Consider the following 27,449-nt stretch of genomic DNA (forward strand, 5'->3'; position numbering starts at 1 on the left):
GTCAAATCAGTGCAGAATAGTTTGAGTTTTTTTTCTTGCTGCACTTAAACAAAACAGCTTTCCTGATAGTGCACAGCTGTGCTGCATTTACCTCTACCCCTCCAAGCAATTTCTTTTCTTTATAATGAAGAAGAAACATAGCTTCTTTTCTGTTGAACTTTGGTTGCAATTAGCAACTCTTATTTCTAAGTGAGAGTGTGCATTGAATGTTCAAAAGCATTGTGTCTTGTATTAATCTGATTTTATTAACTTTTTAACTTCTTTTCCTAACTTTCTGAAAGAGTTACCTCTTTGCTGTAGGTATGATTTTTTTTTCTCTCTCGATGTCAGAACTGCACGAGTAGAAACAGAGTGAAATAGCACCCAGCATGAAAAATATTATTTAACAACCCGCATTACAAGACTTCATAGTATTGAAAAAAGAACTGAAAAAGACATAACATGGGAAATCAGTGACATTCAAAGTCCTTTCAGAAATCCCATTGTTATCTGAAATTTAAATATTGAACTAGAAGTGCTCAGCTGCTCATAGGATCTCAACATCTCAAATCTCTTAGCTCTGCATGCCTAAGAGAGGCTGTGGGTGCTTTCCCTCCTTAAGAAGCTACAGGAAAAGAGAGATCGTTTTTAAACACCCCTTATTAACATTGTAATGAAATAGTATTTCCAAAATGGGCAATGAAATGGCTGCTGGCCTTTTATAAGGGTGCTGCAACAGTAAGTGGAACACAAATACCTGTTTATTATAGTAGATGTGGAGAGAGCCTTTCATTTCTAAGCCCTACATGTGTGCCACAGAGACATTCCAAGCCAGAGAGAACAAGGTGCAGAGAGATAACAACAGCAAGTCACACGAGTAGTCTGGGACCTGGCTGTGAGGAACAGCTAAGCTAGAGGCTGCAATTGGAAGACAAAAAAACCAAGCATCATGGCTGATCTGAAAGATTACAGAAAGGCCTCAGATGAGGCCACCAACAGCACAACAAAAATAATCCAGCCGTACTCCAAGAGCTTAAGCTGAGTGTAATTAAAGAGGCTGACACCAGTGACTGAGCTGGCCACTCACCAGAAGAGTGCCAGCGTACAAGAACGCAAGCAGCAGCAAGACCTGCAGAAAAGCATTTCTCCTAGTGCGTGTACTGTCCACCTGGGAGCCTGCAACCTGTGACACTGAGCCCTTCAATCAGGTCACAGGAATTTTAAGAGTAAGCATGTCCTGCGCAGCTCCTTACAAACAAGTATCTTTATCCCACTGCCCGTTTCCAGATTTGACAGGCTGTTTGTACACTACTTACAAAGAGGCTAAAACCAGGTTTTTGGTTAGTAGTATTCCCTACTACCACATGAGAGGCTTTAATAAAGTATTTATAAGCTGGTTTATAATTAAGGATATTTTTGGCAGAGCTTTACTACCTGCAGTGCTAACAAAATATTACCCAGTTACAGAAAACAGCACAAAGTTCCACTTAATTTTTAGTGTTGTAGACTTGGTATAAATTGCTAGTTTATTGAATTATAATCCTCAAAACAAAACAAGTCTAATTCCTTCTTCAGCCCTAAACATCAGGGACTTGGGCAAAACCAGACTTATTTCCAAACGACATCACACTTTGATTTGGGAAAATTTGTAGCTCCTCTCTTTTGGATGCCTTTTATTGATGTGTACTCCAACTGTCTCTCTGCAAAACTAAGAACAGACTGAAAGGGGTGTTAACACTCACACCTTAGTTTAGATATCTGAGTTCCCACAAAGTAATTATTACATTTGCTATGTATCTAAGATATAATTATCAGCACACGTGACTGGGAGAGATTCACTTTGTAAGTCAAATTCCAACACCTTTACTCACCTCAAACAGCACCTTGCTTTGAGAGTTAATCACAGTGATTTCAATGGCAGTACTTGCCAAATAGGATGTTATCTAACAGGAGCCAAAGTGACCCAATCAGGTACATTTTATAGTAATCTTGCTCTTCACCTGTGTCTATAAACAGGCTGTACACACATTAGGATCTAGTGTACATAAACAAACAAAGTTACAGAAAGATTCGGATCTCTCAACGATAATGCACTATTTGCACAACACTTAGATTTACTTTAACCACTCGAATATCAAGTCGATGGTATCTTCATGGCCCGTATATAACCTTGCTAGATAATGAAACTGCAGTTATGGTTTCTTCTACTCCTATTTGAGACAGATATTGTAACCAAAACGTTCAGTTGTGAGCTTCTCTGATGTTTCTGGTTGGGGATGACAAAAGACTACTGCGATACTTTAGTCGCTAATTCCTCAAGGACAAGCTACTGATGCTATCTGAAGAGACAGATAAATTTCATGCAAAGATCACTCTTGAAAGCACCTGTAGTTACTGTACCTATGCTTTATGTGCCTGAAGAGTCAATTTGCATTTCTTATAGAAAACAGCAGATGGAAATATGTAACACAGCTGTCTGTCTTCCAAACATACCATTAGTGTAACTGCTATGCAGTCAGTCTCCCAAACTTATAGCCACCTGTTTCCACTAGAAGCAGGCAGGTACTCATCTTCACTTCACAAGTCACACAGTAAACTATTAAAAGGCAAACACAAACAACATAGGCAGGGCACTAGCAAGAGATCTGGGAGACCAGAATTTAGTTCCATCCTTTGCTGTTCTCTTCTGCTACCCAGAGAAGCCATCAGTTTATACATCCCTCAGTTCCTCAGCTCGTCAACAATTCCTTTGGTCACACACATGGTGAATGGCTATGACAGAACTTGTCATGTGATGCAGTAAGGAAAAATAGAGAAATTCCTTTTGTATAGGTACACCTGTCTTTAACAACCTAAAGCAGCTGTGATATTTGCAAGAATATTTTGATTTTAACATACCAGGCACTAAACAAGCAGAAAAATGAAAAGGATATAATAGTCCCAAATAAAACAACTGCATCTTTGAAAGTTTTAAAGACTAGAAACCTTTAATTTAACATGGAATTTGAAACAAAACTGAAACCACCATATTGTGTTCATTACTACTGATATATCATCTTGTAGTTAAAACTAATTCAGATAAATAGGTTATGCCCTGCTTACAAGATGCTAACCCAGCAGAGAAGCATTTGAATGCTACCAAAAAGAAGGGGGGAAAAGGGTTTGGATGATGCCTTTAACTTGTGCTTTCTGTAATGGAAACTCTGGATCTGAAGAAAAATATATCCTGAACAACTCGTTTTCCCCTTCAATTATTAATCTGTGTGAATATTTTCCATGGAAACTGGTGAACCCACTCACTCTGCTATTAAAACACCAAAACATAATTAAAAAACCCCTTAGAAATCCTGACCTCATTGACTCCATCTTGGTATTTCACTTGATGACTCCTGTGTGGTATAGTAGCCTTCATTGTTTAACAAAAAACTGCAATTTTTTTGAGACAGCACTTATGCTAGTCTCCAAATTGCAAACAGAATCACACATATCCAATTAGTCACCTCAAGAAATGAAAAATAAAAGCTAGAAGCATTAGCACAGCAAACAGGTACGAGAACTTTTACACCCTTTTTGCTCACTTTTTTCTGAAAAACAAAGGAACAGATTCTCCTTTTACAGTTTTACCCTAGGAGAATGCCACAAGCTGCAGTGGACTAACATTTGATTTACACTGGCACGGACAAGCAATAGCTATTTTTTCCAGGTCTCTGAAGCCTTGTGTTAGAAGATTTATGAAACTTCAATAGAGATTTCTGCCTAGATGGCTTTCCTTTCACATAAATATCATCACAGTATTTTATAATCTAGTTTAAATAAGATCAGAAGAGTTACTAAAGGATTTGCGGATTGGTCTACTAAGACTAGCATTTGACCTCCATAATAAGGTAATGCCTACATGTTTCCAAGGAATGTAGCAGGTATGTGACAGCCATACCACACTGTGATATTTTCATTCACATAGACAGCACATCAACTTTTTAAGTGTTCCTATCCCCTCAAGGAAGTACTCACAGGATCAGAAGGACCACAGAAGTCTCTGAACACTTTTGGAGGCTCAGGTTGTATAATCTCCATTGCTATGCAAGGCCCTGAACACAACTCTGTAACCATCTCCTGGAAGAGAAAAAGGATAAACAGATAATCTGAGTTTCTTTGGGCATTAGCAAGGGTTGCATTCCTCCCAAAAACTAGACCCAAACTTACAGGTCAGGAACAATTAAGAAATACTGATGCATTTCAGAAATCAAAGACATGAAACAAAGATGTTGTTAGTATTCACAACAAAATAAATGTTTTCCATTTTGCTACTTGGTTTAGAAGGTGGAGACTGAGGTAAATTGGATATTCAGCTTCAACAGGATACTGAATGGCATACAACAGCATCCACAATACCTAAAATTCTTTTGCGGGTACATTCTTACTCATCTGGATTTCACAGAAGTATCCCATAACCTGTCAAACTAGACTGAATCAATGGAACACACTTTGCTGGGTATACACTTGAAAAACCACACTATGTTCAGCTGGTTCCACAGGCAGCAATGTATTTTGCAGTGCTCCCTACAGGGGGCACGGTACACAGCCTTTATTTTTTCCTAAATATACACCCATTTGATGGCTTTAATTCATTAAAATGTCTCTTGGACTTTTGGTTCTGTCTTTTCCTCACATATTAGGAGTGGCTGAGGGAACTGGGACTGTTAGTCTGGAGAAAAGGAGGCTGAAGGAAGACCTTATTGCTCTCTATAACTACCTGAAAGGAGGTTGTAATGACGTGGGGGACAGACTTTTCTCCCAAGTAACAAGCAATAGGACAAGAGGAAATGGCCTCAACTTGCACCAGGGGAGGTTTAGATTGGAGATTAGGAAAAATTTCTTCACCAAAACGGCTGTCAAGCACTGGAGCAGGCTGCCCAGGGAAGTCATGGAGTCACCATCCCTGGAGATGTTTAAAGAATGTATAGACATGGCACATAGAGACACGGTTTAGTAGTGGACTTGGTAGTGCTAGGTTAATGGTTGGGCTTGATCTTAAAGAACTTTTCCAACCCAAATGATTCTGTAATTATGTGATCAACCTGATCCTAGGAAAAGTATGTAGAAGAATTCCTGAGAGGACATGAAAAAAGTGCAGACACAGTTTCATGCTCCACAACATTAACAATATTTTAATTCCAAAAACTATCTTATCATCAACAGATCCTCTGTTAAGAGCGGGTCAAAGGGCAATATATTTCATTCTGTTAAGAAATAGTAAATTACCACAAAGTCACTATTTTGTACAATTTCATTTAATTCTGTCATCTAAATAACTGTTAACAGGAAAGCAGAAAAATATCAGTTTTTTAACTTTATTGGAAACGAGTGAATTCCTCCCTGCAAACTGTGGTTTTTTTTGTTCCTCCCTTTTCTACTGTGTTCGTATCACCACTGACATACCACCAGCAACAGCAAATGATGTGAGCAAAGTTATGCCTGACTCCTTCATTACAACACAAAGATGAGGACTGACTGACAGCTGCCGTCAACTACAGCACAGAGAAATGTGGCACTATGTGAGACAAGCTTGGTCTACCTTACACAGCCTCATCAAGTCCAAAGTTGAATTTAAATATCAGACACTGTTTCTCTGGTAAGACTCCCAGCTACAGCTATATAAAATTTTCTTTAGCAAACAGTTTATTCATCAAATAACATGGCTTGTGGTCAATCAAAACCATTCCTGGAGTAGGCTCAAACTCAAGTATTTTTGGTCAACAAAGTGGATTCTGACCTGACCCAAAACAATCTCCTTCCTTTTTTTACCCATTTTCTATTCTGGCTACAGCAGGAAATACAAAGCAAAATAGGACAAAAACTGATCAATAGTATGCCACATCCCATGCAGGACATACCAACAAAGTTAGAATTTTAGGCAGTTCAGCTTTCTCTGATTTATAAAGAATGGCAAGCCTTTACCTCACTGACAAGGGTAACCAGAAGAAATGCGAGCACAGTGTTTGAAATGGATTTCAGGATGCCAAGTATCTTCTGTGCTAAGTTATTTTGGAATAATAAACAAAATTCACACCAAAACAGACGGTTCTGAGTCACAGACATAAGAGGTCATATTCTTTCTTGAATATCCTGTTTCATGACATACTTCTTCCTAATTGGCCTGCACTGACAACATCTATTGCTGTTCCCATATGTGCCTTCCTTGCATTCCTTTACCTTCACAATTAGCTTTCCCATGTTTTCGTGTTTCACAGATATCCTACGTGTATGGAAATACTAATTTCATTTCATTTCAACTGAGTGCATCCAGCACTCTTAAAGGACAGAGCCCACTTTTCTTAAAATCCCATCTAAAACATATCTTCTTTATTGACTTACCCTGTTTAAATGTCACTTTTCCTTCGGAGTAAGTCTCCTGTTAAATTATATAACTAAAATTATTAGAAGGTCAGGATTTTACAAAAGAGCTGCCGAAGACGGTAGAGAATGTCCAGTTTGGTTCAAGGCAGAGACTATGGCAGTACCATGGGATTCTTCGGGCCCTGAAATACTCATCAGATACCGCCATATTTGAGTTCTGCCACATATCTATAAGTCTGCCTGTCCAATCTTCATTTGGTCCTTGTCAAAAATGGTGTTATGAGAGACTCTAAGAGTATTTCCCAATCTGAGAGTGAACTAACAGTGCTCCTAACCAATTTAAAGACAAATCTACAAACCCTGTTGAAGTATGATAGACTAAACAATCATAAAGGAGTGGGAGGGGAAGAAAATAAAAATGTCATTATCAGAGCAATGTTAGTAACTCTGCAGAGTCATACTAGTAACTGTGTAGAAAACTTTTAATAATTCCACTATTTAAATCTAAGGATAATTTGCAAGTACATAGCATGGCAGTAAAGCTAAACTCATTTCGTAAAGTGAAGCAAAATCCTCTGACAGACAGAAATGCAAGCTCATCTTCTTGTATTCCCATTGTTCTATTTGCAGCCAAGAAGCTTTTATATAACAGTACAACAAAGCACAATAATATATAGAGTCTTGGACATCCACTGGGATTACAGCATATCTTAAAACTTCTTAAATTTTCTGAAGATCCACAAAAGTCAGATCAATAAATTTAAGAATAGCTCAAAATATCATGAGGAAAGCATTCAAATACAGCAGCCCCATTGTAAACAAAATAATAAATATATATTCTGGACCAAGCCGCTATTGCAATATCAAATCAAACACAGATACAAAAGCAATACATTCTCATAACTCTACTGCAAGAGCGGCAGGTTTTTTTTCACTCTGTTGTATGTTACAGATTCCTTGGCTAAAAAATTTTCATGAAAGACTCTCCTGTCTTACAACATAGGTAGCATAGTTTTCAAGATGTGTTAGTTTATTTGGGAACAAGCTGGAACTGCTCAATTCCAGGTTCCTAAAAGAAATCCTATCAGAATCCCCAAAAAAAGGAAAGATGTGACCACTTCCTCATTTAATCATATTTTACTTTTAAAGAGATTCTTCTCAAGCTTATGCTTACCACATATTCAGCAATAACACCTTTGTAAATCTCATAGAATTCTTCCACATTCGCACGCTCCATGTTGAACTAAGAAAACAAAGATGTTAGCCAGTCTGCCTTAAACAAAAACAAAACCCAGACACTTACCCCTTCTTAACCAGCAAACATTCAGAATACTCTTTTAAGTTTTACTAGGTAAAAGGAATATCTTTACAGATGCAATATGAACTTTGTCAACAACTTAGCCAATGATGCCACAAGCAACATAGCACACAGTATCTTCTTCCACCTTAAATATGTCTACAATGTAGTGTTGGCTGATGCCACTAAGACATGCAAGAGGTTCTGTTTGTTGCACAGTGAATAAAAGGGGCTATCCTTTATTTGTGGTGGTGATTTGAGTCATAGAGGGATTTCAGATTTCAAGACTTTCACAAAAATCGAAGTGTAGGACTTACAGGACTACTCTTGTAACCGCTGAGTGTGATCGGGGTGTCAAAATCTTGTAAGTATCTTTAAAAACTCCCCTAAATTTATACCAAAAGTATATGAAAAAGGATAATAACAATGATTTCACTAATCTTAGCTAGTACATTTTGTAAAGATATCTCAAACTGCTCCAGTAGACACAGATACCATTATCACCCTTCTAACTATAGGGAAACTGAGATACAGAGAGTTAAAGTGTCTTGGCCTAAAGTCACCCAGCAACAAGAAACAGATCAGCTGATCAATTAAATAACAAAACATATGTATCACAAGGACAGTGCTGATTCCAAAACACTGCTACACAGTCTGCACAAGGAAAATACCTATGCATTGCTGTGAAGCGCACGCAGCACTTCTCCAACTTCTGTTTATCAGAAAAACATACACAAATGAAAACCTACCATCTGCAGAGCTGAGATCTGAAATCCTTCATTGATGATGGCTTTTATGATCTTTCCGGCTAGCCCTGAAGAAACACACAAAAGATAGTATTCAATTCTAAAAAGCAGAATTTAAAACTGGAAGGTTGCCAATACATCGCTTATTTGCAAACCAAAAAAACAGTGTTTGTGTAATGCTGTGAGAAGAAGCAGAGAGCAGAGCTCAGTTGACATACTCTATGTTCTATATAAAGTGACGTGTTGATGATTTCAGACCACTAAATTCCATGCAGCTGTTGAAAAGAATCTCTACCAAAAAAGGTGAAGATTAGTGAAGCCTTTGCTTTTCTCAGATCAACTGCAAAACACTCATTTGCTTCAAGATTTATATTTTTAATTAAGTTCCACTGGCAATACTGAGACTTAAACAGTAATCAATTCAGGGCACGGGCTGCCTATTTTGCTCTTTTTATACAGTGTTCACCAGAGTGGGGGTCCTACTTTAAGCGAGAAACAATGTAAGATGATAATAAATATTCCCAATAAACCAGCAGAGAAGTTCATGTCTTCTATGGGAAAAACACATTAATGCAAAATAACCTACTGCTTCTAAGGTTATAACTCACCAATCTGTTATTGCTGATCGTACTTCTCGCTTCTCCCCAGAATGTATCCTCAAAGACTGAATGACATTGTAAAACAAAACATTAAACTTCGGAGAACAAGAACTGCTGATTTTCCACTGAATGTGTATATTAGATTTGCCTGTGCTTACAAGATCAGGCCATTTGAAAGATTATATCAGCTAAGCACAGTACTTGTATGAGTGAATTTCATAGAACCACCGTATTTATAGAACATAAATGCCTGTCCTCTAGTACAATTGGTAAGAAATTACACATTTCTGGACATTTATTCAGAGCAGAATTAATCACAGAAAACTACCGTGTGATGAATGACAACAGCAGGATTTGACTCCTGGTCATTAAATACTTTTATTAACTAGTTTTTACATGGCAGGATTTTTTAGTACTGCATAAATTTAGTAGATGAGAATAAAACACATCTGGTATCTAGGTTCTAGCATGCTCAAGACCAAAATTGTACACAGTCTGCTAATACCTGTGGCATAGGATTGGTGAGCTTCCTACCACACTGAAGTGGTGAGTGGAAGCTCTTGAGTAAATGAGACGGATACTTGGAAGGTTTTCAAAAATTGTATTTACAAATAAAAATGGTAAAAAACCCTGTCCCTGAAGCATCCCCCACTGTATTTTCACATTAAAAATACAACCCTCCACATATAAAACATATATTCTTCAAAAAGACTACTACTTAAAAAAAAAATCTTCAAATCGCTTAAGGGAAAACCTGAGATTTTGGTACATACTCTGTCCATGCAACTTGTTCAGAATGTAGAAACAAGCGGAGGCAGGGACAGTTCCTGCCATTCCACTATACTGTCACACTATGGCTCACTAACAAAAGTTTCCTTATAAGACTTCTGTGAAATCAGGACAATATATTTCCCCTTTTTTTCAAGGTTAAAAAAAAGTAATAATTGCAGCAGCAAAATGAAGGGACTTGGACAGGTGTGCCCAGGAAATCCAAGACCACATTTTGAGAGAAAACAGACCTCTAGTTTCTTTTTTGTCCACAGTGCTGGAAAGGCTGAGCAGCTTGGATGTTTCCACACAGAGATTTCAGTGAGGCTGCCAGCCGACAGTCTTGACTGCAGAGATGAATGGCCAGTTTATAAAAAGATTAAGTGACTGACTGGGGATCATTCAGGAAATAGATACATGAATAAGTAATCTGTGCCAAAGCATAAACATTTCCTCATTCTTGATTATCAGAGCCAATACTCCAGTCAACAGCAACCCCTTCACAAGAAACCAACAAAGGGGGAAGAAAGGGCAGTGGCAGACAAATGGCAACTGCCACTTGCAGGGACAAGGCCACCTTGATATGAGAAAGCTCCTCTGCATGACAGATCTCCATTTCACACTTTATCCATCAAGAATGGGCCGCTCGTATAGAACTTCACAGCCACCAAGAATCTAATTAAAATATTCTTCAGGTATCAGGTTCTGAGGTACTATGGAGATCTGCTTTTTACAGAACCTTTGTCCTCGGCAGTTTTATGAGCTGTAAGCAAAATCCATGTTTTAGAGAAACAAAGGGGGACTCAAGTATTCAGTATTCTGGGCTGTTTCTCTAGTGAAGTAATTAAGATTTTTATTTTCTGTAGAGAGGAGACAGGCTCCTTTAATGAAAGAAATCAAAGTAGGAATGTATTTTGCATAAAGAATTTTAATGGAAGGTTCATTTAATAATTAACAGTGGCAAACCTATCAAGAATATCCTTTAAGTTATATTCCTGAGTTCACTCTCACTCATCAGAACAACAGCACACTCTGTTACTCCAGACAGATTCCCCACAACTGCAACACCCAAAAGGCTTAACCAAAGGAATTAGTGTCACCATTGTAGACAGATAGATGCCTCGCCAGAAAAAAAATTCAAAGTGCCTTGAGGAAGAGCCATGAGATTTCATTTATATTTGCTAAGTGGGATGTTAGTTCCACTTCCCAGATGTGAGAATTGAAGCATAGGAGGATAAACAAGTTGCCAGTGGCAGCGCAGATCTACAGATCCAGTGACTTAGCCTCTGTTGTCCCAGTTTAGGCAATACACATGTCACTTCTCCTAGGGATACTTTCCTTTTTAATTCTACCTGAACTAAAATAAAAATAGAAAGCATAGAGGCAATCCCCAAGCAACAGCAGAGTGGAAGCTCAAAGCTTGGCTTGGGATCTGTTTCAGGCTTTTGTGACTGAATTCATGACTTAATAGGGATGTGTCCTCTCCTTTGTGTGCAGATAAGGCTGAGGAAGAGAACTAGACAGAGTACCATTTTGGCAGCTTGCAACAATTTCTTTTCAACTTTAAAATCCAGATCTGTAGTGAAAAAAACAACTTTTTAAGGACCCTTCAAACAGGGCCAATGCATGTTTAAAATGTGATTGCAGTAAGGACTCAAATCAAAACTGCAGATTAGGCACCAGTTATGATGAATTTTCAGTCACAAAGCACAAAAGAATCACACACATTACTAAATACAACCAGGGGAATTCAGTACTAAACCTGACAAATATGAGAGTGTGAGTGAGAGAGCGAGCGTGCACACGCTTTATGTTTCCTAGGCAGCATGATGTTACTATGCATCTAATACAGAACAGATAATCTTCCAACATATTTTAATCAGATAAGATTATAAGGCACCAAGCCCTCATCAGTTGCATTGATCTTCTACAATCTGTTGCTTTACAACACAGAATATTTGAAATTGTACTTCATTAAGAAGCAGAAAGTAGCAGGGAAGCATCAGACCGAAAAATGTTACAGCTGTTTGAGAATTATGGATTGGAATAAAACAAAACAGTTCATGAAAGTAATTTTTCACCTAACAGCACTTTAATTAATGAATGTAACAGCTGTGTTACCAGGATCTGCCAGTCCCAGCACACTAGGAACCACCAGCCCTATGACTAGGGATGTTACATTCTCTTCCCTCTGTTCTTGGCCTGTTTCCCAATTTAACTACTGTTAAAAGCTTATTAGGCAAGACAGCAGAATGCCTTCAAAGCAAGTCAAGAACTAACGTCCTTATCTCAACCTCTATATGTCATTTTTTAGTGCCTTTCCAATAATCAAAAATAATTCCTCTGGAACCACAACAGATTTTTTGACAGGAATACACAAACTGCTGTGACTGATCAGATTAATGATCCACCTGATCCAATAACATATTTCTATGTAACCAGTACCAGATGCTTAAACTAGAACTATCTATAAGTAGCAATTTCATTTCATGTCTATTTTTCACATCTTAAAATTCAACTTTCCTTCACAGTATAATGAAATTATCTGGTTCTTTATTGCCAAGTGTCCTGTCCCAAAACTCCAGCGAATCATGATCAGGCTTGACTCTGAGCAAAGTCCTTTCTGAATTCCAAAAGATGAAAAAGTAGGACTCGGATCTGGGCCCTCCTGCAATTTAATTCAGTTGAAGTTCTCACTAATATTTGTTTCAGACAACATTACAAACCACTGTGCAGTAGGAAGCTGAGAGTTGTCATTCTCAAAAAGTGAACTTCTTCCCATCAGTTGATCTAGCTATCCTCTAAAAAACAAGGTTTATCTACCTCTTCTCCTAGAGAAGAGATTTTTCTACTTAGCGATAAGGCAACTCTAGGCATTCTAACTAGGCAACATAAACACATCATTGCTAGACTCCCCAAAAGTTTGGCCATAGTGATAATCTGCAGCTACTGATCTCCCAGCCTCACTGTGTACTCTATGAAAAGATATCTCCAGTTATTTTTGTATTTGTACTCTGGAGCACAAAGAAATGAGTTGTAGAGAGACAGAGGGTCTCCTGAGCGACACATACCAGGCCAACAGAGAGGAGAAGGGGAGCTCAAAAGCTACCCAGCTTAACCATGAGGAGGGAAAAAAAAGACAAGTGGATGCAGACAGAAGATACAGAGGAACCTGTGAAAAAATGATGAGAGAATATTGTTCACTGATAGAATCCAAGATTTTCCGTCATTCCTCATTGTTCACTTTAGGGATTGTATTAAAGAAGAACTTTAAGAAGTCTGAAGGGCAGCTTTACAGATATTTATGGAGAACTCTGTCAACACTGAACCACTGGTGAAAATCTTTGCAAACAATATTCATTTGAAAATACTAAAAGGGTGAAGAAGAAAAGATATCACCAATGCTTTACTGGAGAATAGAAGTCAGCATTTTGCTAGCACAGGAAAAAATATGCATATAGACAGTAAATCTTAGGGGCCCTTGAAACCAAAATGGCTGAGTGTTTAATGTGACTGAGAATGGGAACCAAAAGAAAAATTCAAATGGGGTGAAAGGTTCAAAGGCTTAATCACAGCTGCAACTTTCTATGAGCAAGGCAAGACCACACTTGTGAATGCAAGACAGGGCATTAAAACACAAAATTATGAAAACCTGTAGGGGAAAAATAGCTGTTTTGGGAGTTCTTGCATGAGAACAGATGGAAAGAGTCACACTTAAAATTCAGATACAACAACCCATACAGAAGTTCAAGTCAAAGATCACAGCCAGGCTACAGAAAGTATCCAGCAATTTAGCTGGGCAATGCGTGCCATTTGAGAAGGGAATTTGAGGAAGAAAGGATTAAGAAGGAAAGATCAATACCTCTGTAACGGTTAACTAATGGCTCTATGTTTAAAAAAAAAAATCAGAGAGGTTTAGGTTTCTGTCTTTCATTGTTCTCGTACTGACAGAATGCTTAAAAAGAAATACCCGGTTTGGTTTTCTTTTTTACTTCTTTCTTTTGAGTTTTTCATTATCTCATACTCCTTTTAGCACAACCACTCTGATTTTTAGTCAGTTGAAAAGAATATGGACAACCACTGGCCATTCCGGCCAGAAGAATGTTTCTATGGCTATAATGGTCTTCATTTACTGTTGCTTATTTCTTGAGTGTGAACAAAACTACACATGGTATTTTAGTTGGGGCTATACCACTGGATTAGATAACGGCATTCAGTATTATAATTCAAACCATTTGTATGGTTATTAATATTTCTTTCTTTTTTCTGGTTATCCCTACTGAACACTATACATGGGACTTTTAAAGAATGGTTGCAGTTATGGAGAGGAAATGGTTAAAATTATGCCTTGTAGTGTCCATTAGCCCATAATTTTAAACAATAATTTTAATCTATTATTGCGCTGTCAATTAGCTTAACTCTGGAGGTTAAAACTCTCAGGAGAACCCCTATGAACTGCTCCAGTCTTTACTAATTTTATATTCCACTTCCTGTGGAAGGTTTGCCAAGTCACTGTCCTAGATCAATAGTAAATATACTGTAAGCTCTATCATTTAATTTCGACTTGGCAAAAGACTATAAGAAACCTTGCCCTTTCTCCTTATGCTCTGATTTGAAAATGGCAGTAAGAGAACAGACTTCAAGATGTTTATCTTTTGCTCCAAAGTACAGTGAAGTTAGACTATGCATGGCTGCATTTTTTTAAATTTTTCTAAAATGTTCTCAAAAAACTACTGGTAACAAAGATTCCATTACATCTTCAGATATGTAACTAGTGACATACTTTGAAGTTTTCCTTAATGATTAGATTAAACCTTCTTTCATCTAAATTAGTAAATACACACATATTTTCCAAATTTACATATAGAAAGCTGTATATCCCTGTCTCCTCAGGGATAAATAAATTAAACCCTTCAAGTTTTCACTGTGTTTTCATTGGCTAAATCTCTTATTCTTTTTGCTCTCACTCAGTTGTGTTATTTTTGAAACAGAGTGCTCAGAAACTGGACATGGAACACAAGTTGGGTTCTCATCAGCACTAGAGCAGAAGTAGCTGATGAAAAAAACCCTAAACAAAGTCTTTCCAACATTGTGAACACTGATTGTGCTTATGATATATCACTATTCCAACCACTTCTCTATAGACTTTTCACTGTCAGTTCTTTTCTGTTTTATATTTGTGCATTTGTTTTTCCTCCTCCGTGGTAGTGCTACGCAGTTATTTATAGGATCATAGAATCATTAAGGTTAGTCAAAACCTCTAAGACGATTAAGTCCAACTGTCAACCCAACACCACTAAACCATGTCCTGAAGTGCCACATCCACACATTGTTTGAACACCTTCAGGGATGGTGACTCCACCACCTCCTTGGGCAGCCTGGCTTGACAACCCTTTCAGTAAAGAAATTTTTCCTAATATCCAATCTAACCCTCCCCTGATGCAATTTGAGGCCATTTCCTCTTGTTCTTTCACTAGCTACGAGGGAGAAGAGACCAACACCCACCTCTCTACAACCTCCTTTCAGGTAGTTGTAAGAGGGCCATAAGGTCTCCTCTCACCTCCTCTCCTCCAGTCTAAACTATCCTAGCTCCCTCAGCCACTCCTCATAACAAATCCTTCACCAGCTTTGCTGCCCTTTGCTGGACACACTCCGGTGCCTCAATATCATCCTTGTAGGGAGGGGCCCAAAACTGAACACAGTATTAGAGGTGTGGCCCCACCAGTGCTGAGTGCAGTGGGACAATCACTCCCCTACTCCTGCTGCCCATGCTGTTTCTGATGCAGGCCAGGATGCTGTTGGCCTTCTTGACCACCTGGGCACACCACTGGCTCACGTTCAGCACCCAGGGCCCTTTCTGCCTGGCAGCCTTCCAGCCACTCCTCCCCAGTGCTGCATGGGGTTGTTGTGACGCAAGTGCACGACCCAGCACTGGGCCTTGTTAAACCTCACAGAGTTGACCTCAGCCCATTGATCCAGCCTGTTCACATCTCTCCCTTATATTCAGTTTCATCTTCTTCACATTGCTTTATACCTGCAGTTCATCAGGAATGTTCTGAATTCTAATCACATCCTCCAAAACTGTAGTAGGCACTTGGTCACATCTGCAAACACTGCAAGCGTGCTCTGTTCTTCTCCATCTGTGTCATTGATGACAATACTGCCAAGAACTGGCCCAAGGATGGGTGACAAGATTTCACTTATAAAGCCATTTTAATTGGATGTGGTTGTGTCCACAGGAAAACATTTAAACATATGCAGATGCCCATGCTGCACAGATCTAAAGGTACAAATTGCTTCACTAAAGGAAAATTTTGGTTTCCTAACATCAAGGGACTTAGATGAAGGCAGTGATATTCAACTGAATTAGACTTCCACTCAGGCCTTTCAGTTTGCATAGGGTCCAATGAAGTCTTGACTAGCAGCTTTGCTTTTCAAGTTTGTGGCACAGTTTGAACCCAAACTTTGCTTTTGACAAAACTCAGGAGAGCCCATGTCTCAGCTTGGGCGTGCAAAAAAGGAGGGCAGGATCTCACCTCATGAGCTCTGTGCCATAACCTAAGTACAAAATGTGAAATAAAAAAAACTTCTGACCTCAGACTTCATAGTTTGACCATCGCTACTTAAATCATTTCTTTCCTGCTTGTTTTTCAAAGAAATTAAGTAAAAGCCACATCAAAGAAACTTTAAATCAGTCATGAAATAGCAGATTCTAATTCCCACAGCAAACATGACTAAACTATGACACATAAATACATTAAAGTTAATCCCACCCAGTGATCTACAAGGTGCTATTTATGCTGACAAAACAGTCGAGGCATAACTGTCCTCAGGGCATTAAACTGAACTTCATTCATTTTGGTACATTTACAGTTGTGGCTTTGGAGCACTACTGCTAATACCTCCAGATCTAGTAACATGAGGGGAAATACAGAAAGACAATGTCTAAATGATTGCAGCTGTGACCTGGTATCTGAATTATCAGAAGTTCTGTGCACAAGAAGCAAGTGAAGTCCAGAACACAGATCCACACTAGAACACTCCAATTATTAAAAAAATTAAGCCCTACAATCCTAATCAACACACTGAGGAGCTGTGCTTACTAGTTACCATCCTCTTCAACTGAAAACTGGTCTCAGGAGAAGGGAAGCAGGAGGCTAAAAGGCACTGAGAAGAGTGGCAGATTCTATGAGGGTCAACACATTGCATCTCCCCGATACACCCCTGGTCAGCATAAATCCGCATGGAGTAGCATCAGGTTGCTTTTCCATTCTTTCATCTCCAGTAAAGAGGAACTGGACTGCTCTTGCAAACCTTCTTCAGAGTTAAAATACAACCACCTTGTCACTGCCAACTTTCAAGCCATTCAGGGAAGTGCTTCATTACCACCGGGAGGAGCTGCTAGAGAATGGGCTAAAGCTGTCTAATCCACAGCACCGGACTACAATGGCTTCAAATAGCCTTCCCAGCTGTTTCCCCATCTCCGATTCTCCGCAGAAGATGCTATGCTGACACCAGACAGACAAAATAGCTATTGCCTTACTTCTTTAAGAGGTGCGTATGCTACACATTCCAAGAAGGCTGGCGATACCATCCCTCCAGTGTTACCAGCACCCTCGACAGCTAAAGTTAAACTTCACATAACTCCCCTGACAGCCTTTATCACGCTCCAGGGTCTGAAAGTGTCCTGCAGCCCAGAAGACACTTTCGGTACTCTCACTTACTGGACTTATCATGTACATAAGTGCTGTGCCAGGTCCTGCTGTGGGTGGGCAGGCTGCTGCGGCCGCCTAGCAACAGAGGTTTCTGTGTGCCCACCAGGAGAGGGTCGGCAAGGCCACAGAAAAAAAAACAACAGAGACTTTCCACCATTTTGTTGCTGGATAGGAACCCTATAAACCATCTGTGGTAATCAAAGGCAATTTCTAAGAAAGGACTCTGTCTGAGAACCAACCAGCGTAAACAAGAGATTAGATCCAGCCTTTTGACAGCAAGGTAAGCTCACTGAAAAGCCTCCAGGCTTACAGCTGTGGTTTAAGCAACCCATCTTCCAGGATGGAAAAATAGAAGATTTTTCCTTCTAAGAATCAGTTATGCAACAAACTTTGGAAGAAAAATAAACACTGGGAAAAAGGACTGGAAAGCAAAAGTCAAATCACTAATTCAGTCAAATGTTTTTGCAGAAATAAAGACTAAAGCTCCGTATAAGCTCACATATGTAAGTGTACATGTGTAATGAGCAGATTACATTAATGGTAATTAGATAATCAAGTTCAAAGCCTCAGCAGTGCATAGGAAAGGCAAAAAGGTTTATTTTTAGATACTTGATACTGAAAATTTGAGGAGTACAAATTGATTCTGCAATGCATAACAAGCTCTGCTGCTTTGACCCACATAAATTCCTTTCCACGTCTCCGCCTCTGCCAAACCACCTTCTCACACTGATGGCCACATAGGATTTCCTTTCCTCTCCAGCTGCCGTGGTTCCACCTACGTTCTTCTCCACCAGAAACAGCAGGAAGGACAGCCACAGCTAGAAGCATCATTGCTGAGGGTACACGAGTTGCTTATTTCTAAGACCACACAGTTCCCTATGTGCAATTTTGCCAAAAGGGCAGCTCACTACTTGCTATAGCACCTACTTCAACTGAGATACAGGAGATGTTGCTGGCATAAGTAGAATGTCTTGGGAATCACTGAACACTGTTGTCAACAGCTGTTAAAAAGAATATGAGATGGGCAGGGCCTCCCCCCTCTGTCACGGATCACTGAGCCCAAATATCTGCCCTTTCTTTCTCAAACTTTCTGCCTACAAATGCATAATCCATGAGGCCAACATGCCCCACTGCCATGCCTCTGTTCCCTAATCCCCAAAGCTGGGCTTCTCCCTCCTTGTCTACCTGTTTCACACAGGCAGCTGGGAGTTCTCCTGAGCAGACTGTATAGTCCCCACAAATCTCTCAGCGTAATTTTCCCTGACTCCAAATCTGTCTGCACAGGAAAGGAGGAATGGTGGCTTTTCTTCAGGGACAGTCTGACACTGGATACACAACGTGCTCAAAATGTTAAGAGCTTTAATATCTGGAGGAGACAAAGGCTATGCTTCTTTAAAACAGCCAATTTAATCACAAAAAGTAATTTCAAAATTAAGACCTTCAAAAGTTACTGCAAAGCCAGTGCACAGCTCTCTCCTCTGCACCACACAGTTCTTCCAACTTTGATAATGCAAAATGCTTCATAAGAAGACCCAGCATACAAAAAGAGATGACACTCAGGGATATTTTTGTTGTTCCCAAAAAACCCAGACAAGAAAGACTAAGGAAGACAGATAAGGACAGGCTAAGAAAGCCAAATCCTCTCTCCTGCAACACTCCTGGCCCATTGGGCTGATGTTGGAGAGTTCCTGCAGCTCTTGTGAGGAAGGATTTATCTCACCTCAAACGGCAGACTGGAACCAGTTCAGTTGTGATATCAAGCCACACCAGTGCTCTCAGCCAAAGAGTGAGGCCATGGTACAGCCACAGTGACTCTTCCCTAAGCTCAACTCCCTGTCAGAAGCCAGACTTCTGGAAAGTTCCACAAGATCTCCTCAGTTCTATAATCTCTTTTAAAGATGCAGCATCTATGTCTTTTGAAACAGTCAAAGTAACATTGGAGAGAACAGGCAGGAACAACAGAGCTTAGTAAGGTAAAAGCATGGCCAGTCCCTGAATTCCATAATTCTCAATATTAATTTAGAATTTATAAAACACTTTGCTGGCTGAGAAAAGAAAATTCAGTTTTGCTTTCTTCATTTTGTTGAGGGTAGAAATGAAAGCTGTATGGACTGTGAATACTCCCATGAGGTTAATAATGCAACAAGTACAGTTTGTGAATTTTGCACCGTTGACTGGTCTGTGACCTCCACTGGAGGGAAAGAACAACTCCAGCTCCTGAAAACAATTGGAACAACCCAAGCCTTATGCTTTGCTATTTTCGCAATCAAATTAAGGACCCTAACGATCCTGCCATGGAAAAGTTTGTAATCTCCAAACATTCAGCTAGGTAAGATCATAGTACCAGCTGCTATCCATATTTCTGTAAAAGGAACATCACTCTGTCCTTGCTGCATGGCAGATTTATGAGCAGCAAATACCATGCAAGGCCTCAGAGAGATAACAGGCATATTATCAGCAGTCAGTGCAAGACTCTTTCCTATGAAAGCCTTTTTTCTTCTTCAGCAAGGTCTCCAGACATCCCACTTGAGGTGTGAAAGGCCTGGAAACTGCTGCGGCCACTTCTGCTGTTTCCATTTGAGCTGTCCACAGAGAAGTGATTAAAATGTTGCAGCGTGCTCTGCATCTTACTAAGAAAAATCTCAATGCTCACACCTGGCAGTATTTATTCTGGACTCAAAAATACTGTTGCAGAGTCAACAGACACAATATTTTACTGCCCTCACTGCTCCTACACAGCCTCCTGTATCTAAGCACAGGAAACAGAAGTGAGATTACTTTTGTATGGTAACAGTTGGGCCTTACACATTTCTCATACTTACATGGTAAGCTTACAGGGCATTCTCTAGCACAGAAAGCATCATGGTGCCCAACAAATGCTTTAGGTCTTTGGTTCATTTTCACAGAGTAAACATACCTTTTCTAATTTCCATCCCCACTGCATTCAGCAGAACAAGATTCCTATCAGCACAAATCTCCCTTTGTGAGTAGTTTTAATGTAATGTGTTACTGTGTGAGTGGAAGGCCCTGCAATATGGTCAGGTGTTCTGCTTTCACTCTGCTGTGAGGATACTAACCTCCAGCAGAGCAGTGTGGTAGGCAGACAGGAGGAAGGACATGGTAAACAGTCACAGTAAGATTTATCAAATCTCATGTATATTTTTATCTCTTTTTTCACCTCTCCCTTCTTATTCTGAAATTAACAAGTATCTGCATGGAAAGTGCACAACCCACTCTTCATGGAACTGAATTGCAGAAATAATACAGGTGTATGAAAGACAATGTATCTGTATACCTTTGCATGTACTATGAAACATACCCTGTGCTCTTGCAGTCTCATTCTCCCAAAAAAGGGCACAGGAATGATCATGGATACAGTGAGGCAGACATTGCTTTCACCTCCATTATCTGCACTGCTTACCTTCATTAACTGCATGAGGCTTAATAATGCAACAAGTACAGTTGGTGAATTTTGCACTGTTGACTGGTCCGCGACCTCCACTGGAGGGAAAGAACAACTCCAGCTCCTGAAAACAATTGGAATTAAATGCATTTTAGATTGATCTAGCTGCATACATCAGCTTTATGTAACAACATCTTAGGTATGCATAGTCACAGAAGATAAATCTTAATTATAGATTTTTCTGCTACATATACTTTTTCGCTATAATATTCTCTCAAATATATATTTCACTCTCTGGCACCATTGCTACAATCATAAAACCATTATGGAAATATTTCTTGCAATGTCTTTCTTTCATTTCTGCAGTGCAATCCATTTCCATTCAGAGCATTCAAAATGCTGCTGCTACAATAATTTGGTAGAGGTGTTCCCAGTTTTCTGAATTCTCTCTTTCCTCAGTATTTTTCCCAAATCCATTTCCATATACACATATCTTATTTTTCCTCTTTTCACATCATCTTTTCCACTAAAAAAAACACAACTGCCATTCATTTCTCAGTATGTTTTCTTTCCATGCACAAAACTGACCTCCATCCCATTTGTTTACAACTTTTTAACTTTTGATTTAAATGTCTAAACTTTGTCTAAAATTGTTGACCCATTCTTCATTCTTTATCAACCCTATTATTTATTTTTTTAATTTTACTGAATTGAAGCTGATGAACTCATAATGCTTTTTTGATGAATCAAATCACCTCTTCGCCTCTGATCACTTCCTTGCTTCCAACCATCACTATTCGGGTATTGTATAGTTTGGGTCTAAGGCCATAGTGGGGTGAGTTTGACAGTCAGGTTTCTTTCCTCAGTAATATTTTTTCACTGTTCACTGCCAGCTTCACACCTTTTCCATACCATTTATTTACATATGTTACACAATCTGCCAATTAACATTAATCAAATGCTCGACGCCCAGATTCCATTTCAGACCTATTGGTCAAATTCAGTAAGAGAATTAACAAATTTCTATTTAAGGGAAATAATATCCTGGAACGACTACTTCTGAATCTATGTGGTTTTTTCCCCATGTAACAGTAGCAGTGCTAAAGGCCATTTCCTGGAATTGTCTCATTTAATTTGCTAGCTTAAATCAGATGGAATAGAGTTAGCTATCTCCCACTCTTTAGCTCATGGCACTCTGATGATTCCTGTAATCCTTACTTGAACAGTTATACAATTCCAACTAATGGATCTTTCAATAAAAAGGAAAAATGTTTTTTGTTTTTCTCCTACCAAATACTACACATTTTAAGTGCTCATATATGAGACAAAAGGGTTCATTTCCTACATCCTTCTACTGATAAAATGATGCATGCTTCAAAGACTTTGTCCCACTGTTAACAAATGTTTACTCTAAAAGAAGCAGCCAGGAAAAGGCAACAAAATATTTACAATACTTAACACACTGTTTTATCCATTAAAAGTCATAAAAGGAAAGCAATTAAATAATGCCGAAGAACTAGGATAATGGAATGCCAAACTTTAAGCTAGTAGAGTCTTAATAAGAAAATTATTTTCCTTTCCCTTTATTCCTGATCTAAAGTAATCCCAAAACGTGGCCTGCAGAGAGACACCAGCATAGGGTATACCAAAGGCATATTTCCACTTGTCATTTAGCCTCCAAAAGAACAATTCAGTCTTTCACTATAACTGTTCAGTTTACAATACACAGAACCACAGCTCCACAGAATCACAGAATCTTAGGAGTTGGAAGGGACCTCTAAAGATCATCCAGTCCAATCTCCCTGACAGAGCAGGATCACTCAGACCGGGTCACACAGGAACACATCCAGGCCGGTTTTGAATGTCTCCAGAGAAGGAGACTCCACAACCTCTCTGGGCAGCCTGGTCCAGTGCTCTGTCACCCTCACAGTGAAAAAGTTTTTCCTCATGTTCAGATTGAACCTCCTATGCTCCAGCTTGCTCCCACTGCCCCTTGTCCTATCACTGGACATCACAGAGAAGAGCCTGGCTCCTTCCTCCTGATACTGACCCTTTACAAATTTATAAACATTAATGAGGTCACCCCTCAGTCTCCTCTTCTCCAAGCTAAACAACGCCACTCATTAGATGTGTCTGGGACTTTGGTTTCCCTTCAGAAGAGTTCACTTTTGTCCCTTTATCTAATATGTCTTTCTTTTCAGCAAGGCTTCTGCAAGGCACAGCTAACCAGTTTCTATAGCAACTGCTACACAGCCATACAATACTGTGCCTACTAAATTAAAATATGCACCACTGTATTAAATTCGCAATTTTGGTTGATTTATTGAAGATTGGTATCAGTAACACCACAAAGATGCACACACCTGCAAAAGTTCAGCAAAATAATCCCCCGTCATAAAAACTCAGATTAATGGGGCCTTCAAACAGTATTTAAAAAATAATGAAATGCAAAAAAACCAACAAACTTAAGCCAAAGCACATACTTATGCATCTAATAAAAATTTTATACTAATAAATATTCTTTCCTACATTCTTGGTCCAAAAGCTGGCACAGTTGTCATGGCAGTACGCAGGAACAAAAAGAAACTTTCACCCTTATATATGAAGACATCTAGCTATTTAACCAGAACTACAAAGACTCTTCTGACTAAAATCCTCCATCAGAAAAGATAAATTTTACCCAAACTCTTTCTGACTACGTACCATCTTCATCAAGTTTGCCAGCAGATAAAAGTACTTCAGGTCCAGCATATGATTTCTTGCCAAAACCAGAGGCACATGAGAAAATCCAGCAGCCTGGTAGATAAGTGAGATGCGTGCCTGAGCAGCAGAAAAGCACTCACGTTTTTGCGGTGAGCTTGCTATGCCAAGCAGCCTAACAGCCAGCCAGAAGAAAAGGCTGACCAACTCCGCTGCCACCACCAGGATATAAGCTCTATGTATATTTTCTAGTATGCAGTACTTGGCAGCTTATTAGGTATTCTGGGACATCTCTCCAGCTGTGCTGCTGCAGCTGTTTCAATTTAAATAGTGGAAAGACTAGAACCAGGGAAGCAACAACTGGTATGTTTTCCCCACTGTTCTAGAGCTAAGATACTCCAGCGCAACACCAACCAATCATGAGGTAAACTTCACTCTTGCCATCATCTACCTGCATATCTACACCACCACACACAAACAGTCACCTCAATTCTGCACAAATGCTAGGAATATCTATCACTCAGTCTCAGGGCTTTTTCTTAGTGCTAAGGAAAGACACACTGCAAACAAAGCAAAGGAGAACCGAACTCCTCAAAGCCAGGCCCACCCCTCAAATCACACAGCAATACGAAGTGGCCTGTCTTCATAATTATTCATTTGGAACAATGACAGCAGAGGAAAGCAGGCTGCTGGCAGATGACTAGTGAGGACCATGGAGGAGAACAGATAAGCAAAACACAGGAGGGCATAAAAGGATTTAATTGTTTAATCCTTTTTTTTTTATGACCAACACTGGTAGCCTATAGGTAGATTACACAGGCTATGCAATTAACTCAATGTTTGTGATGTACTGAAGACATTAAAAATGACCAGGCATGCTCTCCTGATCAAAGTGCCCCTTTGTGACAGAGATAAATGAGATTTCTCTTTTCAGTTTATTTTTCCATGCTGAAAATGATCCATGAAGAATATCTAAATTAGTTCTGAACTCAAGTGGGGAAAAAAATGAGGAGTTCCTGACCCAGCTGTTACCAGATAAAGTAAAAATAAACCTTAGTCAACAAACACAGTCAAAAACTTACTTGAGCAGCTGAAGCAAGTGAATCTGGGCCATGAGCTGCATTTCTTAGGCCGTCATGTCCAAAGTTCGCTCTAATGCTGTCTGGTGCATCAGTGCGAGCCACTGCAGAGTTTGCTGGCCCCAGTAATGTTTTCCATTTACAAACTGCATCATCTCCTAAGATTTCCATAGCAACAACAGGACCACTTGTTATAAACTGGAGAAGCTCACTGCAAAATGGAAACAACACATGGTGATCCACTCCACAAATTAAAACCAACAAAAACATATGAATAAGTGAAGATGCTCAGAACTCAACTCAGCATGGCCTTGAGTAACCTGATTTAACTTTGAAGTTGGCTACAGACCAGTCAGTCTCACCTCCATCCCTGGGAAGATGATGGAACAGCTTTTTTTTGGTGCCATCGCAAAGCACATCAAGGAAAAGAGGGTTATCAGGAGTAGTCAACAGGGATTCACCAAGGGGAAGTCATATTTGACCAATCTGATAGCCTTTTACAATGCCATAACTGGATGGATTGATGAGGGTAGGGCAGTGGATGTGGTCTATCTTGACTTCAGCAAGGCTTTCAACACCGTCTCACATGGCATCCTCACAGCCAAACTTAAGAAGAGTGGATTGGAGGACTGGACAGTGAGGTGGATTGGGAACTGGCTGAAGGGCAGATCTCAGAGTTGAGCTCAGTGGGGCAGAGTCTACTTGGAGGCCTGTGTCTAGTGGTGTTTCTCAGGGGTCTGTACTGGGTCCAGCCCTGTTCAATATACTCATCTATGACCTGGATGATGGGACAGAGCGTACCCTCAGCAAGTTTGCTGACGACACAAAACTGGCAGGAGTGGCTGACACACCAGAAGGCTGTACTGCCATTCAGCGAGACCTGGACAGGATGGAGAGTTGGACAGGAAGAACCTTAGTGAAATTCAGCAAGTGCAAGTGTAGGGTACTGTATATGGGAAAGAACAACCCCATATAACAGTACAGGATGGGGACTGACCTGCCGGAGAGCAGCTCAGGGAAAAGGGACCTGGGAGTCAAGAAGGCCAACGGGCATTCTGGGGTGCATTACAGAAGACTGTGGCCAGCAGGTCAAGGGAGGTTCTCCTCCCCCTCTACTCTGCCCTGGTGAGGCCTCATCTGGAATACTGCCTTCAATTCTGGGCTCCCCAGTTTAAGAAGGACAAGGAACTCCTGTAGTGAGTCCACCATAGAGCCACTAAGATGATGAGGGGACTGGAGCATCTCCCATATGAGGAAAGGCTGAGAAAGTGAGTCTGTTTAGCCTGGAGGAGACTGAGATGGATCTCATTAACGCGCACAAAAATCTGGAGGGTGGGTGTCAGGAGAATGGGATCAGACTCGATTGTGCCCAGTGACAGGACAAGGGGCAATGGTCACACACTGGAACACAGGAGGTTCAATCTTAATATAAGGAAAAACTTTTTCACTGTGAGGATGACAGAGCACTGGAACAGGTTGCCCAGAGAGGTTGTGGAGTCTCCTTCTCTGGAGACATTCAAAACCCCCCTAGATGCGTTCCTGTGTGACCTGGCCTAGGTGATCCTGCTCTGGCAGGGGGGTTGGACTGAATGATCTTCACAGGTCCCTTCCAACCACTACCATTCTGTGATTCTGTGATCCTAATTTAGAGAAAAATTCTATACAGAAGATGTAGCCAATAGGACTTTAGGATGTGAGACAGGCACATGACAGTGGACAAAGTCTAGAGTTCCTCAGATAATTACCATTAGTGTAGATAGACGTCTTGAAATAACAGTACAGGCAAAATTCTTGCTCATTTATCAACATATTCAAGGAAGCTTACTCAGCAAAGAAAACGCAATTCTAAATCTTCCTCTATTCTCCAACATGGTCAGACATAGCCTGGAACCATGTCTCTGTGAAGGACTTGAGTATGTACCCACAGGAAATCAGTTGCTGACACAGGGGAGCAGCTGACAGATCCTAATACTGAAGCATTTCATGACAGTACTGAAATCAGGTCTTTTGACTAAGTCAGCGCAAACTCAGGTTCCAACATGGCTGAAAAACACAAGGTAGAACTGCATCCTCTTCCTAAAAGATGCAGACCGCCAAATCCAGATGGAGGAAAAGAAAGTTGTTTGTTGGCACTTTCAGGCAAAGTAGAAACAACACAATATCTGGGTCATAAGCATCAATCTGGTCAGTTATGGAAAGACTACGTTTTTTCATGTTAAGTGGACCAGTCTAGCATCATGGAAGTTTGATGTTTTGTCCAAGGGTAGCAGTACAGCAAACAACTGCCCCATGCACTATCCTTTCAGTTACTTATGATTTGAGTACTTGCTACTAAATGAAGTCTCACAGCTAAGTGTTCCCCCCTAATCCCCACTACCTGCAAGCTCCACCCTAATCCTAAAGTTGCTTCTTCTCTTGGCTTTGAAGTTTTGCCTTGCTAGAAACGTTTTCACTTCTGAGAGACCAGACATTCCCCTGATATCACCAGGCTGTAAAGACTGTGAGCTAAAACCCTGGATAGCTGAAATAAGGATCTGTCCCTGGCAGAAGATGAACAGGGTGCATGCTTTGCAAGGGGCTCCACTCAGCTAAGACAAGTCCCAATTTTCCATGGTCCTGCAGTACCAAATATGGCAAATGAATCCTGTGCATTCAATAAATAAGCTTAATACATGTCAAGCTGAAATTGATATACGTACTTATAGAAAGGTTTTGATTGATGGTCTACGTAGAAATCAGCGGCTTCTTTTCTGGAAGAGTAAAAATATATAGTCATAGATACACAGATATATATATATACAGACAT

The 27,449-nt window shown here is 39.9% G+C and overlaps 1 protein-coding gene across 1 annotated transcript in view; it reads right to left on the minus strand.

The window, feature by feature from the left end:
• NME7 (NME/NM23 family member 7) overlaps nucleotides 1–27,393 on the minus strand; it is a gene marked incomplete at its 5' end in the record, with an annotated part of 59,024 nt that extends 31,631 nt beyond the window's left edge. The window contains 6 exons of the mRNA XM_010181944.1: nucleotides 3,991–4,092; nucleotides 7,511–7,579; nucleotides 8,383–8,447; nucleotides 20,883–20,988; nucleotides 24,647–24,854; nucleotides 27,343–27,393. Coding sequence (XP_010180246.1) covers nucleotides 3,991–4,092; nucleotides 7,511–7,579; nucleotides 8,383–8,447; nucleotides 20,883–20,988; nucleotides 24,647–24,854; nucleotides 27,343–27,393 — 601 coding nt within the window. The remainder of the gene's footprint in view (nucleotides 1–3,990; nucleotides 4,093–7,510; nucleotides 7,580–8,382; nucleotides 8,448–20,882; nucleotides 20,989–24,646; nucleotides 24,855–27,342) is intronic.
• Between the last annotated feature and the right edge of the window lie 56 nt (nucleotides 27,394–27,449).

Source organism: Mesitornis unicolor, unplaced genomic scaffold (assembly GCF_000695765.1).
Source record: "Mesitornis unicolor isolate BGI_N332 unplaced genomic scaffold, ASM69576v1 scaffold18793, whole genome shotgun sequence".
Taxonomy (NCBI): Eukaryota; Metazoa; Chordata; class Aves; order Mesitornithiformes; family Mesitornithidae; genus Mesitornis; species Mesitornis unicolor.